At 35.5% G+C, this 19146-nt stretch overlaps 1 protein-coding gene across 2 annotated transcripts in view; it reads right to left on the bottom strand.

Moving 5' to 3' along the window:
* The window catches only part of SCFD1 (sec1 family domain containing 1), a 100415-nt gene that overhangs the window by 49654 nt on the left and 31615 nt on the right, over nucleotides 1-19146 (bottom strand). For both annotated transcript variants that reach the window (XM_003924232.4, XM_074393286.1), the window contains exons 11-14: nucleotides 7010-7149; nucleotides 4040-4130; nucleotides 3399-3472; nucleotides 2624-2705 (exon numbers count right to left, since the gene is read on the bottom strand). In XM_003924232.4, the coding sequence (XP_003924281.3) occupies nucleotides 2624-2705; nucleotides 3399-3472; nucleotides 4040-4130; nucleotides 7010-7149 (387 nt within the window). The remainder of the gene's footprint in view (nucleotides 1-2623; nucleotides 2706-3398; nucleotides 3473-4039; nucleotides 4131-7009; nucleotides 7150-19146) is intronic.

Below are 19146 nucleotides of genomic sequence, written 5' to 3'. Positions count from 1 at the left end.
ATCAAGTGGGAGTAGAAACCATTCATGAAATTATAGTGATACCAACACAGAACCAATATATAATTATCTAACATAAATACACTATGCTAAAAGGCAGAATGAAATAAATAGCCAATTGTGGAGGAGGAAGTGACACATTCTGAGTTGAAGTTTGAAAGTGATTTCAGGACATATGTATAGTTCATTTCAGTTAAACAGATTATGCCAAGGCACAACAAGGTAGAAACATCTAAATAGTAGACTAAGAAGTGAATTTCATATGGAGCAACAAAAAATCAGAATCCTCTCACTCCCACTCCCTTGCAGTGGCATGCAAGGCCAAAGTTTTACAGATGAAATACCTAGAAAGTTCAAAAATGAATACGGCATAAAAAGATATATACTGAGAAGTCTTATTTCTCACCTCTGGTCCTCTTCTACTCCTTTTCTATCTGCTTATGTAGGTATTTTTTTTTTATTATTTCTTCTAGTTTTTCAGAGTTTCTTTGTGCAAACGTAAGCAGAGTCTATATTCTAATATCCATTTCCTTTCTGACACAAGAAGTATGATACTGTACTTTTCTGCCCTTTTCTCTCCCTGAACAATAAATTCTACATCAACATGTAGAGGGTTCCCTATCAGTGAGCTCTTATTTATGAAATCTCCAGCCCTTCATATTCTTCAGACTCTGATACCGGAACTACTTTAGCTGCTCTATAAAGCTATTTTAATACTACAATAGATACAAAGTAGAATGCTGGAAATGAGAAAGTCCTACCAATAATATTTAAAAATGAACAAAAGAAATATAAAAGATCCTAGGAAAAAGACCACAGTAGTGGCTGTGGGAATGGAAAGGACAAGATGGGTATTTAATAATTTACATGAGAAAGGATATGGAATACAAAGTAGTGAAAGAAGAAAAAGAAAACTTCGGGGAATGACAATGATGACATTAGGAACCGTTAATGTGAATATTAGCTTGGGAAAAGCTGTATGGGCAGAGTGAAGTCAGGAATGGAAGAAGAAAGGTGCTAAAATAAGGTGTTAAACTGACTTTCAGGCCCTCTGATCCAGCTAACCTTTTCTGTTTTATTATTATTCACTAGATTCAGTTTCCTCTAGTCACATCAAATAGTTATTTCATTAAACTTTTAACATTTTATTAAATACTGTGTTCACTTTTAATTCTCTAGTCTTAGGCTCAAGTTTTCTCTTAGCTTTTGCAGAACATATTCCTCCTTTACCATCTAACCAGTGAATTCTGCTCATTCAAGTTCTACCTTCTCTGCAGTTTTTCCACAACTTTCCTTCAATCCCTTGCTCTCTCCCCTTTCTGACCCTCTCCCAGTCTCTTCCTTGGCCAAAATAACTCATTACTCCCTTATCTGTGTATTAACAAAACTTTATATACCGCATCATAATAACAACGATCACAGTATATTATTGTCCTTGGTTTATGTGCCTTTCTAAAACCGTAAACTCCTTAGAGCATGTCTAATTGTTTAAATCTAGGGGTCTAACACAGCACCTGGCTTATAACAAGCACTTGCATTTACTGAATTTCGAAACCAAGAGCAGGACATATACAGACCAAGTAATCATTTTTAAAAGTCATGAAAGTAGATGAATGAACTTCTAAAAGTGAAAAACATAAAGAATCTAGTCTTTTATGACTGAATATATAAAACTCAGTATGCTAAGGTGCGGTGGCACATGCCTGTAGTCCCAGGTACTCAGGAGGCTGAGGTGAGAGGATCACTTGAGCCTCGGAGTTTGAGACTAGCCTGGGAAACATAGCAAGATCCTGTCTTTAAATTAAAAAATAAATAAAAAATTAAAAAATTAACTATGCTAAATGCTATAGCAGAATTTAATTTCTGTAACTATATAAATCAGTAAAAAAAACCATGGCTCACTGATTTATGTCAATACGGGCATTTGATTCATTTTGCTCTTTTTGATGTAGTAACTTGCTTATAACATCAACTTCTAATGAACAATGGAAACAGGGTCCAAAAACAACTTAATGTGACCGGTACTAGGTAGGGGGTTTCTTTTTGAGGTGACAAAAATACTGTAAAATTAGACTGTGGTTTGGTTGCAACAACTCTGTAAATATTCTAAAACCTGCTGAATGATGTATTTTAAATTGATGAATTGCATAGTATGTGAATTACATCTCAATAAAGCTGTTAAACAAAAGTAACAGTTCTTTAATATATTGACTTTGAGGGAGCACCATCTAAGAGGAAAAGAAGCGGAGTTCTGTACAGATTTTCTAACCTGCATAACAGAACTAGTATCTCTTCAGCACCTGTCATGTAAAAGGCACTTTACTTATAACTATGGCTTTCAAATGTTTTTAAAGAGAGAGCCTTAGGACCTCTTTCTCAAACCAAATCTTCTGCAGAACCCTAAACATAAAATAGATACAAGTGATCCATTAATGTCTCCATACAGCTCTAGGACACCAGAGAATAGTTTTTAAAAACTACTAACATTCTCTCATTTAATTCTCCAAATAACACTACAAGCTAGGAATTATTAATATCATTCTAAAGATGAAGAAACAGACATACGGAGACATATAAACGCTATGTAAATGCAAGTCATACTGTGGGGAGAAAAAGTTCAATTTACCTTTATATGTTCTAAAACAGCAGTGGCAACATTTGTATGGAGATCAATAAGTCTTTTTTTCTCAAGGAGTTCTGGTAAAGAACTGCAAATATCAAAATATTAAATATTAACCAATACATTTTCTAAAGTGATACAGACTTTACCTCATGCCTGGGTATCTCCTCTGGGAAACTCAGAACAGTGAAACAGTGCCAAGATGACAAGTTAAACTATCAACAGATTTAATCTCTAGGCTTGAACACCTACAGTATTTATTACTTTTATACAGGGGAAATACTTCTTGTTTTAAAATAATCTGGCTCCCAAATATCATTTCTACCATCTTACTTTGTGATTCCAAATTTTGGAGGCTTAAATAAAATCAAATTAATGGAAACATCCTTTATCTGTATTTCTAAAACACATTTCCTCCCTCCTTCTTAATGGCATTCAAAGTACAGAAAAATTGCTTAACTTTTAGTTAAGAAAATAGTATCAATAATAAAATTAATAATCACCCTACTTTATCATTAATAGTATTTTCCTTGTAAAACTACCCCTATTACACAGTTTTAACTGGTCAAAGAAATGAACGATCTCCTCTATCTAAGAGGGAACTAAAATCAGCTTAAATATTCGGTTAAAAATAATTTAGTTCTTTAAATTCAGTTATATTTGCTATTGCTTACTATTTCCTACTAGTTAAAAACATAAATAATTTTTTAGTCATATAAAAAAAAAAATCAATCAATCCTATCAACAGAAAGACTTCAAGCAAGATATACTGCTTACTTACCTAACAGCTGATGTTAGCTTAGCGGTATTGTCAGAAAGCATACTTATGGCTCCTTCATCTTCCCCTTCTAGTCCCTTGTAAAGAAGAAAGATCCTAATAGCTACTAAAAAATCCCAGGCCCAAGCATAAAAATCAACATATTCCTAAGATCACTGATATATAGTAAGATTTTTAAGTCACCTAGAATAGCAATTCTCCTCCTCTGAGGTGCAAGCATATATATTTATGACAGTCACATAAAAGTTCTAGTCATTGCCAGTCTAATGGTTAGATGACTAAATAATCAGCTGGCATTTTCGGATAAGGAGACAGGCCCAGAGATGTGCCACAGGTCACAGCAATAAATAGTAGAGCTGAAATCTCAAGTTAGATCGATATGTGTTAGAATGAGCAGCATTAGAACATGTATCTCTAAAATGAAGCTACATTATATATTTTTTCAAATCACATTTATATTAATATTTAAAACATTTCTCTTCTCAATATTTAGATTTTTTTGGTCATATATGTAAGCTGAAAATATTTTTGTTATAAAAGCATTAAATAGCCTTGAATTTTTATAAGGAAAAAAACCCAATCTCTTTATCTAACAGATAACCCTCCTCTTTCCTATAATTCTTAGAAAGCAAATAGAATCTTACCATAATGCTTTTAAGTCGTTTGACTTCATCTTCCTGTGCTCTGTAAGATTCTAGTTCTTGCTGAACTGATTCTGCAACTTCTGGGAATGGACTAAAACAGTAGTGCACAAGAACTATGAGTATGACATTAAAAGACTGATTTTTGTGTGAATTCTAAGATATATGCAATGAATATTTATTATTTTAAATATACTTATTTGGATTTGAATATATTTTACATATAACAAAGGCAGAAAACATTCGGCATAAATACAACTACATGTCTTTCTGATACCCATATAATAAATACCATTTCTTTAAAATGCATATAATACTTATACATCTAAAAGTTAAATTTCATTTATATTTTTCATTAACAATATCATACATTCTCTTCACCTGTATGCTTTTAGAAGAAAAAGTAAAATATTTACATGACTGAAAATCAATGGAAGACAAGTCATGGTATATCAAATATCAATTCAATATTTCTATCCAAATTAACACATAATGTCAAAGGGCCCATGCAACTACAAAGGTGGCATTTAAAAATATCACCTGCAGGTAACTGTGAAAAAATTCTTGTAACTCAGAACCCATAATAACCCAGACACTAGTGGTAAAAATAGCACTTGGGGCACAGTTTCAGTGGTCTAATACCTGCTGTCTTCTTCCAGGACATTGCGGTTTAGCAGTAACTTACATAAACTTTAGGCAGAAGTGATCTGCAATCATGAGCAGCTCAGGTAGAAAACACTGTACTAATCTTGACAAATTCTAGATGAATACATGTTGACCATGAAATATTTCTTAAAATGAAAATTTTCATCTATAGCCTGTGGCGGGGGAGGCAGAGGCCTTTTCTTCTTTAAGAAAGAAGAGGTCATGTCTCATCAACAATGGAACAAAAACTTTTCTTCCCTTCTTCAGCTCTGACATTTGAAAATACCTCACTAATAATGACCACATTTATCCAATGGAAAAATAGAAAAGACAGAAAAGCAGAAAAGACAGGCGTTCAGAAAGGATTCTGAGGAATGCAGTCCAATTTTACCTTACAACCCCAGCCATTTACTCCAGCTCCAGCTGAGTTATGTTCCAAAAGATAGCACTGAGGCCTCAGCATTGCACTGGGGAGTCAGAAACCCTTGTTACATCTAAATAAAATGGAAACTTCCTTTATAGGCAAGGTCTTACCCTCTCAGGGCCCTAGCTTTATCTGTAAAATGCAGGGGTTGAACTAGATAATCCTCAAAATCTCTAATATCTTTAGGTCTCAGAGTTAACAGAGAATAATAATTGCTCACATTTATTGAGTGATTTTACTGTACATCAAATACTATGCTAAGAATGTATCTTTTTTATTTTTATTTTTTAAGATGGAGTTTCACTCTTGTTGCCCAGGCTGGAGTGCAATGGCACGATCTCAGTTCACTGCAACCTCATTTAATCCCGACAAATCTGTGGAGGTTAATTATCATAACTTAAATTATTCACGGTTAAGACTGGGTGCTTTATGGTCTGCCAGACCTGGATTCTATCCCTGGCTTTATCAATGAATGCTGGATGATTTGGGAAAATTACTCCTTTAAATTCATTGTCTCAATATTCATAAGAATCTTCTGAAACAGGGCAATAGGCAGAATTATTATTGTCTCATTTTACTGATGAGGAAACTGAAGCTCAGAGAGGTTTAAGTCACTTTACGTTATCTCCAAGTGTTTCTGTGCCCATGTTACTACTGTAGTAAGATGCAGAACAAGAGAGCTATTACTACTAAATGAACAGAAGGTTAAAGTTCTTACTATTCAACTGATCTCTTAGATTTTTTTAAAACATACATTCTAAAAAATTCAAAATTTTCATATTTGAATAAAGAGATGTTTTCTTAAGCTTTTCTATGTTAGGGAATGTCAACTTCGAAATATGCTGTATTCTCTATAAATAATGCCTCTCTAGTAAAATGTAATTTATTGTACGTCACCATTCTGGAGGGAAATGTAGACTATGGAATTCCAAAGGGAAGAATATTATTTAAAATAAAATTAATATAGTACCTAAAACTGCCATAGTGAGAAAGACAGTGACTTTTTTCTGCAGAGCAAGTCAAATCTTTGTTTTGGCAATTTGATTTTCCAGCTTAAAAAAAAGTTGTAAGTGCAAAAAAGATAAAACATATTAAAAACCCAGCATGTTGAACCAAGTCTATATTCTACTTTTCTTTAAGCAATAAATATGAGACCAAAAGAACAGCTACATCAAAGACACACACGCACATTTTGGAATATTTTTTTAAAATCATATATTCATAATTGTTTAACAGTGCTCTTCTTTTTCTCTGAGTAATGTTTTTGTTTGTTTAGAATGATTGCTCTAGCCATAATTATCACTAGATAACTTTTATAGCAGTAACTGAGCCCATGAAGTACCCTAAACTTTAAGGGGGCATAGCATCACATGGGATTTGTATATCTGCTCACAGTAAATCACATGGCAGATTAATGCAGTTTTTTTCACTTATTATTTCTAATGTACTTAGAATAAATTTCTAGGCTTTAGGCTTAGGTACTCTCTCCACAGATATCTAAAATAAGGTTTACATGAGGGCAACATGGAACAAAAAGAAAAAAAATCACCCCCCACATCACAAAAACCAATTTCAATGAAAGGCAGAGATGGTCTTATAGAGTCAGTGGAGACAGCAACAAAATTGAAAGACTATCTGTAATATCTTCAAAATTACATGGGATGCTCTCATTGAAAAGAGAAGTGATCCCTGTAAGACAACAATTAACAAAAAACAACCTAGGAATCAGCGAGAAATGGAGAAATAAAGACAAATATCTATGGACTATTTAATTATAGTTCCCACTCATTGTGTGAATGAACCTACATGATCCTTTTGAATTTTTTCTCAAATTCATTAAGGCGAATGACACCTTAATTTCTCTTTAAAAAAATGAATCTTTTACTTATTGATATTTTGCTTACCTTCCTTTATGTTTTTGCCAAAATTTATCAACTGGAGTTAAGTCATAAGACTTCTTGTTTTTTCTCTTTGGTCTAGCACCAGCTGGAGAGTTTTCCACCCCTGAAGTTTCTTCCAAATTAACCCTGTTTAAATGAAAATCCTAGGAAAAAGTAATCTTGTGTTAAATAACTGTTTTCTAAGTCTAATCAAAATAGAATCTTGTTGCCCTTTCTAATATTTCCAAGGACAAAATATAGATCTGAAATTTAAAAGACTTCCTCCTTTTATTACACAAATGTAATTTTGTTTCTGTATTTTAATGAAAAAGATTATATATGAGTAAAATTTCAAACAAGAAAAAGAAAAAAGTTAATATTTTTATGTATCCTTATAGAAAAAATTTATGCATATAATAGCATATATATATCCTCTTAATTTTATTTTAAAAAATGGGAACACCGTATACATATGTTGTATCTTTTTTCATCTAATAATACATTTTAGAGCTCTTTCTATATCTGTATAAGTACATCAACTTCATCTTTATCATAATTACACAGTAGTCAAATGTTTGGCTAAATCAACTAATGTGACCTGGCCTCCTCAGGCTTGGTCGTTTCCAGTCACAAACATTAATCTGAAATATTTTTAAACTCTTAGAGAGTCAACATTCTGATGTGTCACTTGAGTGATGAATTGCAATTTAAAAAATTACAACAGATGCAATAATAAATAATAAATGATGCACCTCTTTCACATAAATTTTAAGAGTCAGGCCAGTAGTTGCTAAACTTTCTTGCCTAGGACTGATTTCATTTACGTGAGGCTTGCTTTTTGTGCCCTTTCTGTAAAAACAACAACAACAACAACGACAACAACAAAAACCCAAACCCAAACCCAAAACATAACAAAAACCACAAAAAAACCATTAGGCAAAAATAAAAGTAAGTATCTTTTTTATCTTTCCCCCAACTTCTTGCATTATATCTATGGGTTCCCTCACAGATAGCAGCATTTTATGGTTCAATGCCAACTTAAGAATAGTGAGAGATAAAACATGGCTGTCAACAAGGAAATGACTGATAAAGAAGAAAGCTACAGTATGGAGAAATTATCCAGCATGACTGAAATATAATCATCTTGGTTCTAAGGTATCTGTATGTATTTTAAATTAACAATTATTCTAGGTCTTAGCAAATTAACTATACTGAATGCAATTCAATCTCCTCTAGATAAAACAAGGTTATCAATACTGACTCTAAGTCCTTGTAACTTTCTCAAATCCTTTATAATAGTTTTATTTCCTTGCCAGTTTTCTCTTATCTCGGCTCACTGCAACCTCCAACTCCCAGGTTCAAGAGATTCTCCTGCCTCAGCCTCTCGAGTAGCTGGGACTACAGGTGCGCGCCACCTGGCTAAGTTTTGTATTTTTAGTAGAGATGAGGTTTCACCACGTTGGCCAGTATGGTCTCTTGACCTCGTGATCCTCCTGCCTTGGCCTCCTAAAATGCTGGGATTACAGGCATGAGCCACTGCCCCTGGCCTAACAGGTCTATTTTCTATTGAATAAGTACAAAATATAAAATATAAATATAAAAGCAATGAGGCAGCCTTCTTTTACTTGTATGCGAAGTCCATCATAGAGAAAAATAAGAAAGCATAGCTGTCTTTTATCTGCAAGACACTATTCTTAGCACCTTATATTAAGTCATATGATCCTTACAATAACCTGTAGAGGCAGTAATAAAATTCCCATTCAAGATGAAAAAACTGAGGCATAAAGAAGTTATACAGAAATATGTGACAGAACCAAGATTAAAACCTAGGCAGTCTGACCTTAGAGGCACTGCTTTTAAGCATTGTTTTAATTGTAGCAAGAGCTACAAGAACAGAGTGAGTGGAATTAGATTCTATCACTTGAAATTCCTTGTAGTGCAGAACATGGGTAGCCTCAGGTGATAAACAGGCAGTTTAAAGACTAGAGAGTTACAATAAATGGTTGGAATAACAAATAAAAGTATGTTATATTTCAACCTATTACTGTCTTTCCTATAGAACCCTCATATTATCATAGGGCAAGAATATGAGTGACTAAAATCCTTTCAGTTTCCCATCCTTGTATCTAAACTTCACTTTGTACAAAAACCATCCATAGAGGAAGAAGGTAAAAATAGCACAATTGTGGAAAACCATTTTAAACAATAACAGCTACATCTGGGAAGAAGCCTAGCTTTAAAAAATTATCTAACAAAACAAAAGATATTGAAGAGAAACATCTTTAAACAGCTAAGCTTTATTAACTAGAATTTCTACTGAAGTACTATTTCCATGGTGATGGCACAGCTCATTCAAAATAAGTTAACTTGCTAACAAAATTACTGCTCCAAAAGTAGGAGAGCATGTTATTACTGAAGTATTGATGGAATACTTAAAAGAAAACACAAAATAATAAAGGAATAAAAGATGTTAAGAATTCTGAGAAATAATTTAATAGCAAGGACATTTCTGTTGTCTGCATAATAGTAAGGCAAATAAAGGTAATTTCAATCTTTGTAGTTAGGAAATTACAACATTCTGTGCTATACTCAATCATGTTAAAGCAATGAACGTTTATACACAAATGAAAGACAACAGAATTACTTTTAACATGGTAGAGTCTAATCTGTTTCCATTTATAGTCACATTTTCCTAACTTAAAAGATAGGACAATGGTGCCCCAAATCACTACATGTAAATAAATCCCATCAGAAACTGATAAAAACATGGAGAAGCCTTCAGTGGCGTTGTTTTCCTTTCCCAAGTTAGAGCACATCAGTAGAGCCAGAGAGAGTTAATGTTAACAAAATAATCTGGATAATATAAGCAATATCTATTTATGCAGACTTGAAATTCACAGGCAAAGAAAAGCAAAGTAAAATAAAAGTATCCTTTATTTTGGCAAGAATTTACTATCTCCTTAACTCTAAATGCTGTTACAGCAATCATTAAACAACTACTGATTCAACAGATGCTATTACTGAATTGCATCTGGAGTAATTCTGGAGTCATAATACAATGCCAGAGCTTTCATATTGAGGTGACACACTGAGGTGAGTCTTCAATTCCTACTATCAAATTAACCAACAAGAGAAATAAAATACGAGAGAGAATCTATTTAAAACTAGGGAACACATATAAATACTTCTTAATAACGATGAGAATGAACAGAACTGAGGGATGTGAGGAAAAGGAAAGGAAACTACCCACTGGCTCCACCAACATCTTCCATGGCTTTGGTTTCTATCCTTACCCCACAGTAAAGAAACGTGCCATCAGTCACTTGAAGATGAGCACACCTATATTGTCTCATCCTTGCACACACAACTAGAGAGAATTCTCATCCCCAAAAAGAAATATTTTCTCTGGAGAAAATCTTCATCTTAGGAGTTAGACAGTTTGGGGAATAGGGGTGACACCAATGTCAGAAGACATGATAAAGAAAAGTACACACACATTCTCTAGAGCAGGCAAATATTCCTTTCTGTAAATCACAGTTACGTCTTTCATACTCAAGATTTTAATTGTAAAATAAAAGCTATGAGTTTCATCACGTTTTGCCAAAGGCAGGTAAAAGACAAAATATGATCTTTAAAATATTAAATAGAAGATAGAATTATAAGGAGTAAGGATCATTGTCTTCATAAGACAGACCAACAGACTAATACATCAGGGTTTCAATACCTATAATAGTTTTAATTAGATTCAAGGGAAATTAAAGCATTATGTAAAAAATTAATTTTTCAAAGCTCATCCCTAAAAGTAATTTCTATGAGAGGAAATTTCAAAGATGAGGCACCTAAGCAAAATGGTATTCAAACTTATTTCTACTCTTTCAGAATGCTTCAGAACCAGTTTCTGTTTAACATTTGATAAAGTGGTGATAATGCCTCTAATGACACAATTTACAGAACTTCCTAGAGACTGTAATTCTATTTCTTGTCGAGAAATCAATTACATACAACCATTAAACAATTTCCTACCATCAAAGAGCATGGATAACTACAGAACTCAATGAGAAGAGATCAGAGCTTTAAGAGAATCACAAGTTACACATTAGATGTTTTTTGACATCCATCACTCCACAACAGATACATATAAAGATGGGCTTCTAGCTAAAATAATATAAATGTGTATTTACAACGGCACAGCACTCCTGAGTGGCCAAAGAAATTCTCAGTCATGGTGATGATATATGGTTTTAACCCATCTAACAATTTAAATTCAAATATTTTCTGTTTTACGTAACAGTCATCTGGTTTCTTTGGTTCACACAAATCAGTCTCTTAAATGAAACTCAAGTAGAGCAAAGATTAAAACATATTTGTTACGATGAAACAGGAAGACTCAGCCCTCCACTGATGCTTCTAAATTGTGTGCAAAGTCAAGTCACTAATGTAATTTTACAATTTCACAATACCACAACTTGTTATTAAAAAAATGGGTTATTTAATCTCAGAGAATGGGAAAACCAGAAGATGCTGTCTTTTTCACCATGGAAAATGTCTGAAAGCAAAAGTATCCCAGTAGAAATAAACAGCCCTAATATCCCAGACTGTGGTATCCACTATTTGTCATTCAAAGGAACCAGGGGCTTTTTGAGAAATGGCTGCATCCAGATCTAAGGCAGAAAATGAACATGATTAGCTTAGGATATTTTTCATACCAGAAAGCAAAGAAGCTATCAGAGATTGATGGGGTTATGTCAAGAGGCTATCAAGGCCAACATGATAGGCCCAAAATGGGATAATTCAAGCATTAAAATGAATGACTGTAATAGTGTAAAAACATCTCATATAAAAATCTGTTCATAAAATGATACTAAAATGACTTAACTGATTGCCTCTGCAAATTACTAGGGTACTCACTAACTCTGAAAATTGACAAATAAAGGGAGATAAGCATTTGTCCTAAGTAGATGATAAAAGAAAGTTCTTTATATAAGCATATCAGCTAAAAAGATGGAAGAGGAATAACAGTATCAGAAAATCACCATTTGCTATCAGTAATTAAAATAAAGAGGGAATAATCATCAGTGACATTAAAACATTTAGATAGAAGATTTATGGAGAACTCTGTAATAGATGGATCATGCTGACAACACCTGAACCCACTGATCAATCTGTTCACTAACATTAGGACAGATATCATGTACCTCCTGATGTAATAAAACAGAAACTAAAGAACACTGCCAGCAAATTGGCCTTGACAACAAATTGAATGAAATCTCAATTTTCACGATCAATTAGTTTACAGGAAGTACTGGGGATACAAAAGGTTATAATCAGCCAAATGCCAAAATGTAGGAAAATCTATAGAAAAATGACCACTTTCAGTCAAAAAATGGCATTTAAAAAGGAGTGAGGAGGGAAGAACTGAGATATTTAAGAGATATATCAACTAATAAAATGTATAGATATATTTCTGGATTCCTATTTGAACAACCCAACTATAAAGAAGCATCTTTCAAACTAATGAATACAGAACTGGTATATTATCAGGAAATTATCATTAATTTTGTTGGGTAAAATTATAACTTTAAAAAAATAGGTACATGCTGAAGTATTCATGCTTGGATCATATAATACCAGGGAAGCTGAACAATGTAAATCTGAGTTCATTACAGTATTCACTGTATTTGTGTTATCTGAAATATTCCCTAGTAAAAATTTTATTCATAAAAATAATAAATACTATGACCAAGAAAAAAAAATCTTTATTATTTTATGCCACTGAGGTTAGAGGGTTAGTTTAGACTGAGTAGCACAACGTGACCTATCTTAATTCAGAAGCCAAGGTATTCTTTACACCATCAGCAATATATTTGGGATGCTGGTTCATTTATATTAAAGCAGAGCTGTTTACAACCCTAATACTCATGAGCTGGAATCCTCCCACCCCCAAGATACATTGCTGGCAATATGCAAACATGTCTACCAGTCTTCATGTGATAACTTCAACTCATAAGTAATTCATTTAATTTCTAAATGTAGTAAAGAATTTGGGCCTTATGATTTAGAAGGACGCTGTCCAATAAAGTTGCCAATAGTCACAGGAGGCTACTGAGCATCTTCAATGTGGTTAGTCTGAATTGAGATGTGATGTAAATGTATAATATATAATTTATAAAACTGAAATTAAAAAGAAAAAATATCTGATGCCTTAAATTGATTATATGACTCTCGATTAGATGAGGAAATGCAAATATTTTAAATATATCTGATTATATAAAATATATTGCATCTTTGTAAAATGTCCCATCATAAATATGGACAAATGTTATGCAACTAGAATATAAGGCAAAAGAAAAAAATGGTAGCAGCTAAAGTTACATCAGTGAATAGTACATACTCTTTATCTCCCTTAGATTAAATAAAAATTCAATGCAAGTTCAGACACAGCAACAAATATGGAGATATACTGAAACAATGCTATTTTTAAAAAGTGAATGAAATCAGGGCTATTTTCTGGGCTTTCACATAGGCTACATACCTTCAGTAGATATTTCTTATCAAGTACAGTCAAGTATGTATTTGCTTGGATTAAATGAGTAAAAGTTTACATTACACTTTTGAGTTTTAGGCAAATGCTTGAAATTAGGCTACATAGTGCTGACCAAGAGGTTTTGTGTTAATAAAGATTAGAGAAGATCAATAGAACATCAACCTTGGACCCAAAGCATCAACCTTGAACTACATCTAGGCATCTGTTACATTGCAATCATACATCGTTAAGCAAAGAGGTGCTCCTGAAATGCTTTTCTTACAACCTTTGCAAAGCATATTAGGTTATAATCCAAGCACTTTGGGAAGCTGAGGCGGGTGGATCACCTGAGGTCAGGAGTTTGGGCCCAGCCTGGCCAATATTTGATTGTGAAACCCTGCCTGTATTAAACATACAAAAATGAGCTGTGTGTGGTTGCACACACCTGTAGTCCCAGCTACTCTCAGGAAGCTGAGGCAGGAGAATCGCTTGAATCTGGGAGACAGAGGTTGCAGTGAGTCGAGATTGTGCCACTGCACTCCAGCCTGGGAGACAGCAAGACTCTGTCTTGAAAAAAAAAATAAAATAAATAAAATGCTTCTCTTACAACTTTTTAAAAATACATATTTATTTGAAAACCACTTTTTTTATTCTTGAGTGAAAAAAAGCTAAATTTTAATTAAAGCCCCTATGTATATAACTTCCAATTTAATGTTTCAAATAATAGGAGTCAGTGGCAGAAGGTAAAAGGTACAAAAATGAATCTTAGATTTGAAAAAGTAAAGGCCAAGTAAAAGAAAGAAATGAAATAATGTCTATCCCTTTGACTGAAGGCAACAACGCTGCAGCTGAACAATCAAATCCACCTCTCCTGCAACCAAGACATAATAAAAAAGAATCAGAGCTTCTAATTACTAATTTTGCTTCTTATATCTCAGTAAAAGGAGATGGGTCCTATGGAGTTTCATTATTTTTATTTTTTTACCATTAGAGTGTATTTCCCATTTAAAATGAGAAAAAACATCTTTGTGACACAGAGGGAAGCTGTGTGAATTTTCATAGTCGTTTCTAAGGTCTAATATATAAACAATTATCAATGGTGCAGATTTTCAGGCAAAGACATTTAATATAAAAAGCAAACTATTTTCAGTTAACATTTACTATGCAGAACATTTACTCCATCTTGTGGAGGCAAAGGGTATAATTATTAAGGATTTAAAAACTCCAAAGACCTTCAAAAGTAGCAGGTTTAACAACAAAAATTTGTGATTATCATTTATGACATCTCAGTTATAGTTTGTTCACAACCAGAAACTGCATTAAAATCAATGAATAGAATTAAGTAACTTAAGTTGTACAGTTAATGATAACCAACCTCTTCAAAACTGCCAACTTTTTATATAAAGAATAAACAAAAACAACTTTACCATCTACTTTCACCACCTTTAATTTTTAAAAGGATATTGCAAATAGTAGGAAATAAAAACTAGGATAAAGGCTAGTATAAAAACACATTTCATAATCCTTTTTATTCTCATCTCATTCTGAAACAATGAAAACTGTATCAAGGATTAGTAGTATCCTTGTATGGTTTTAGAGAATCTCTGCCCTAAGTTATGTTTCCCAATTTTCTCTTCTGACAATGGAGACTGAATCTACTCTTTTTATGTTGCCATTATTTGTACATGTGTCTTACTGCCTGTATTAAAGCACCCTGTACTTTAAATTTCCTCCATCCAAGGGAGTCAAGAGGGAGCCCAGGGACTCTTAAAGTTCAAAAATTGGAAAGGATCTCTAGACAATTAGGTGCTCTAGATAGCCTTCACACCACCACTGGCAGGTGTGATGAAGTACCCATGATCCGTATGCTTATTAAGATGCTCGCCCCTTGCTCCCACCCAACAGTAAGGGTCCTATCGACCAAATATGATTTGAGACTACCGATAGTATCTCATTACGCCCATGAATCCCCGTACAGCTCTTTAACTTCCAACCCCACTCAGACCCCATTTCCTATTCTTACCCTACTCCCGAAATTCTGTTATCACTTCTGGAACTCATACTCAGGCATCAGCAAAATCTCCTGTTCTGAACATTCTAAGCTTTCCCCTTTCTTTCATTGCTCTAATTGAACTCCAACTGGCTAACCCCTGCAGCCTTCTCAAAAGGGAACCTCATTTTGTGTTTTTTTTTTCTCTAACCTCTCACAGCTCATACCACTGAACCTGAGACTGGGATTAGTTGTCTTCCTTGCTGCTCCCAGACTCTTTACTTGCCCTCTTTCCTAAAACTACTCTAGCTTTGAAACTCATGTCATCAGCCTGTAACCATGGTTCTCAATCAGGCAATTTTGCTCCTTTCTGCCACCTGGAGTATAACTGGTGATGTGTGAAGACATTCTAGTTGTCACAACCAAGGGAGTTCTCCTGGCACCTCAAGAGTCAAGGCCAGGAATGATGTTAAACATCCGACGGGCCGGGCACGGTGGCTCAAGCCTGTAATCCCAGCATTTTGGGAGGCCGAGGTGGGTGGGTGGATCACGAGGTCAAGAGATTGAGACCATCCTGGTCAACATGGTGAAACCCCGTCTCTACTAAAAATACAAAACATTAGCTGGGCATGGTGGCACGTGCCTGTAATCCCAGCTACTCAGGAGGTTGAGGCAGGAGAATTGACTGAACCCAGGAGGCGGAGGTTGCGGTGAGCCGAGATCGCGCCACTGCACTCCAGCCTGGGTAACAAGAGCGAAACTCCGTCTCAAAACAAACAAACAAACAAATAAACAAAAAAATCTGACAATGCCCAGGACAGCTCCCCCTACACCCCAACGAAGAATGATCCAGTCCAAAACGTCATTAATGCCAATATTGAGAAATCCTGGTCTACACTGCTTCACTAATGCCACCTATAGGACACTCATCTCCTGCATCCTTAACTTTGTTCTTTTGATCATGTCCATTAGTACACAACCATGTTGTAATTTCCCTCATTTAAAAATATGTCTGGGCACAGTAGCTCATGCTTGTAATCTCAGCACTTTGGGAGGCTGAGGTGGGCAGATCACCTGAGGTCAGGAGTTTGAGACCACCTTGGCCAACATGGCAAAGCCCTGTCTCTACTAAAAATACAAAAATCAGCAGGGCGTAGTGGCGCACATCTGTAATACCAGCTACTTGGGAAGCTGAGGCAGAAGAATCACTTGGACCCAGGAGACAGAGGTTGCAGTGAGCCAATATCACACCACTGCACTCCAGCGTGGGTGACAGGGAGACTTTGTCTAAAAAAAAAGTTCTGACCTCATATCCCCCTTCCAGAAATTCTCCCTTTTCTCAGCTCTGCTTTACAGGAAAACTTCACTCCCTTATGTTTCTCTTTCCAATCTCTTTTAAACCCACTTCAGTGTTTTGCCCCATATTATGAAAACTGTTTTTGCCCAAGTTCCTCATGACCTTGACATTGTCACAAGTAATGGTGACTTATTAGTCCTCAGTTGCTCTCCACTTCCTTTTTGAAACACGTAATTCACTAGCTTCAAAAAAAAAAAAACAACACAGATCTAGTTCTCATATCTCACTGGCTGCTCTTTATTCATCAACCTGACCTCTGAATGTTGAAGTGCCTCAGAGTTCAGTTCTCAGACCTCTTCTGTTTTCTATCTAGACTCATTCCCTTGGTGATCTCATCTTGTTTCTTGGCTTTAAACACCAACAATATATGGACTACCTCTAAATTTACTTCCCTAAACCAGACTTTTTTTCCTGAACTCCAGACTTAACTACCTACTTAACATTTACATTTTCATATGTTAATGGACACCTCACTTTACTGATTTTTTTGGGGGACAGGGGTCTTTACTGTTACCCAGGCTGGAGCAGTGGGTAGTCACAGTGGTTTGATCACAGTTCATTGTAGCCTCAACCTGCTGGGGATCAAGCGGTCCTCCCACCTCAGTCTCCTGAGTAGGTGTGCCATCACACCTCACTAATTTTTATTTTTTTTTAAAGATGGTGTTTCCTTATGTTGCCAAGTTGGTCTTGAACTCCAGGGCCCAAGTGATCCTCCCACCTCCCAAAGTGCTGAGATTACAGGTATCGGCCACCAAGCCTGGCTGGCATCTCACATTTAACATATCCAAAGCTAAACATCTGAACTTCCCTGGGGAAACTGCTTCTTCCATCCCACTAAACAACAACATCTTGCCATTTACAAAGGCTAAAACCTTGGAGCAATCCTTGATGAATTCTCTCTCTCTCCGTCTAACTCGCACAACTAACTCATCAGCAAATCCTCTACTCTACAGTCAGTATAAAATCACAGCCCTCAACATTTCTGTCCTGGTATAAGCTGCTATCATCTCAGCTAAGATAACTGCAATAGCCTCCTAACCAATCTCCTTGTTATTCCTATGCCCCCAAGGAGTCCATTTTCAACATAACAGTCTTAAAACGAATACCAGAATCCCACGTGGTTCCCCATTTCCCTCAAATTAAAATCAATGTCCTTTCAATGTCCTTTATTTTGGGAACCAGACCAACCTCATACATGGGTGTCCTTAGTCCCGTTGGCGACGCGGGATTGAGAAAAGGAAATAAAGACGCAGACACAAGAGTACAATTTACAGCACGGGTCCAGGGGACAAACACAAGTGTGGAAAACGCGTTAGCCCGAGCTCTGGGCTCCAAACACTTTTATTATGTGCACAATCACATTGATCTTATGGGCATGGAAGGGGAGGGTAAAGGAGTAGGTAAGATAGCCAGTGTGCGGAGAGCACTTGAGATCTTTCTAAAACATGCTAAACTAGTACACTGAGCATTTAACAGCACTTGAGATCCTTCTAAGACATGCTGAACTAGTACTCTGAGTTTACCACCAATTGTTACCAGGGTGCAGCTCTATCAGAAGTATAGCAGATGAGGAACCATCTCGTCTGACCATACCCAATGCATCAAGGGGCTTTTAACTCCGGAGCACTGAGGACATAGAGCAATTAGAATCACTCCATATTCCGAGAACCTAGGCAGAGCCTGAGGTGTTCCATGATCTCTGGCCTGCAAGGCTTTTCTCCTCCTTGCCAGCTCCCATCTGCAAAGACCCTCCCGGATCTAGTGAGCAGAGGTCGCCTCCTTTCTCAGAGATCTTTCCATAAGCCCTCTTTTCGAGGCCCTCATTCAGACTCCATGTTGAGAAGGCATTTGTGGGACTAGAGCAGTATTCCCTGTTCTGCAACCACCCTGAGGTGCTCCCCAGTGTTACTACTGCACTTTCGGATGGTCTTTACCTTAGGCCTCCTGTTGCTGCTTGATTTCTAATTAACTGCACCAATAATATAGTTCAGGTCAGTGTATAAACTTCAGTGTACTGTGAGCCAATCAAGCTTATAACTATTTAGGTAGAATTAACATAGGTCTCCCCTGGCCATCTTGACCCACACTTTATAATCAAGATATGATTATATACTATAATCCCTAGAGTCCTGTATTATATTGCTTCCTATGTCCTATTTAACCTTTTATCCTGCTGCTCTCTTCCTGCCTCACTTCATTGTGGCCACTGGCTGCCTTGCCATTTTTCAAACATATCAGGCATCCGTCTGCTTATGTTCTTTTCCATATAGCTATATGATTCACGACCTTAC

Source organism: Saimiri boliviensis, chromosome 2 (genome assembly GCF_048565385.1).
Source record: "Saimiri boliviensis isolate mSaiBol1 chromosome 2, mSaiBol1.pri, whole genome shotgun sequence".
Classification (NCBI taxonomy): domain Eukaryota; kingdom Metazoa; phylum Chordata; class Mammalia; order Primates; family Cebidae; genus Saimiri; species Saimiri boliviensis.
The sequence above is the reverse complement of the archived record's forward strand: the minus strand, read 5'-3'. Positions and strand labels throughout refer to the sequence as shown.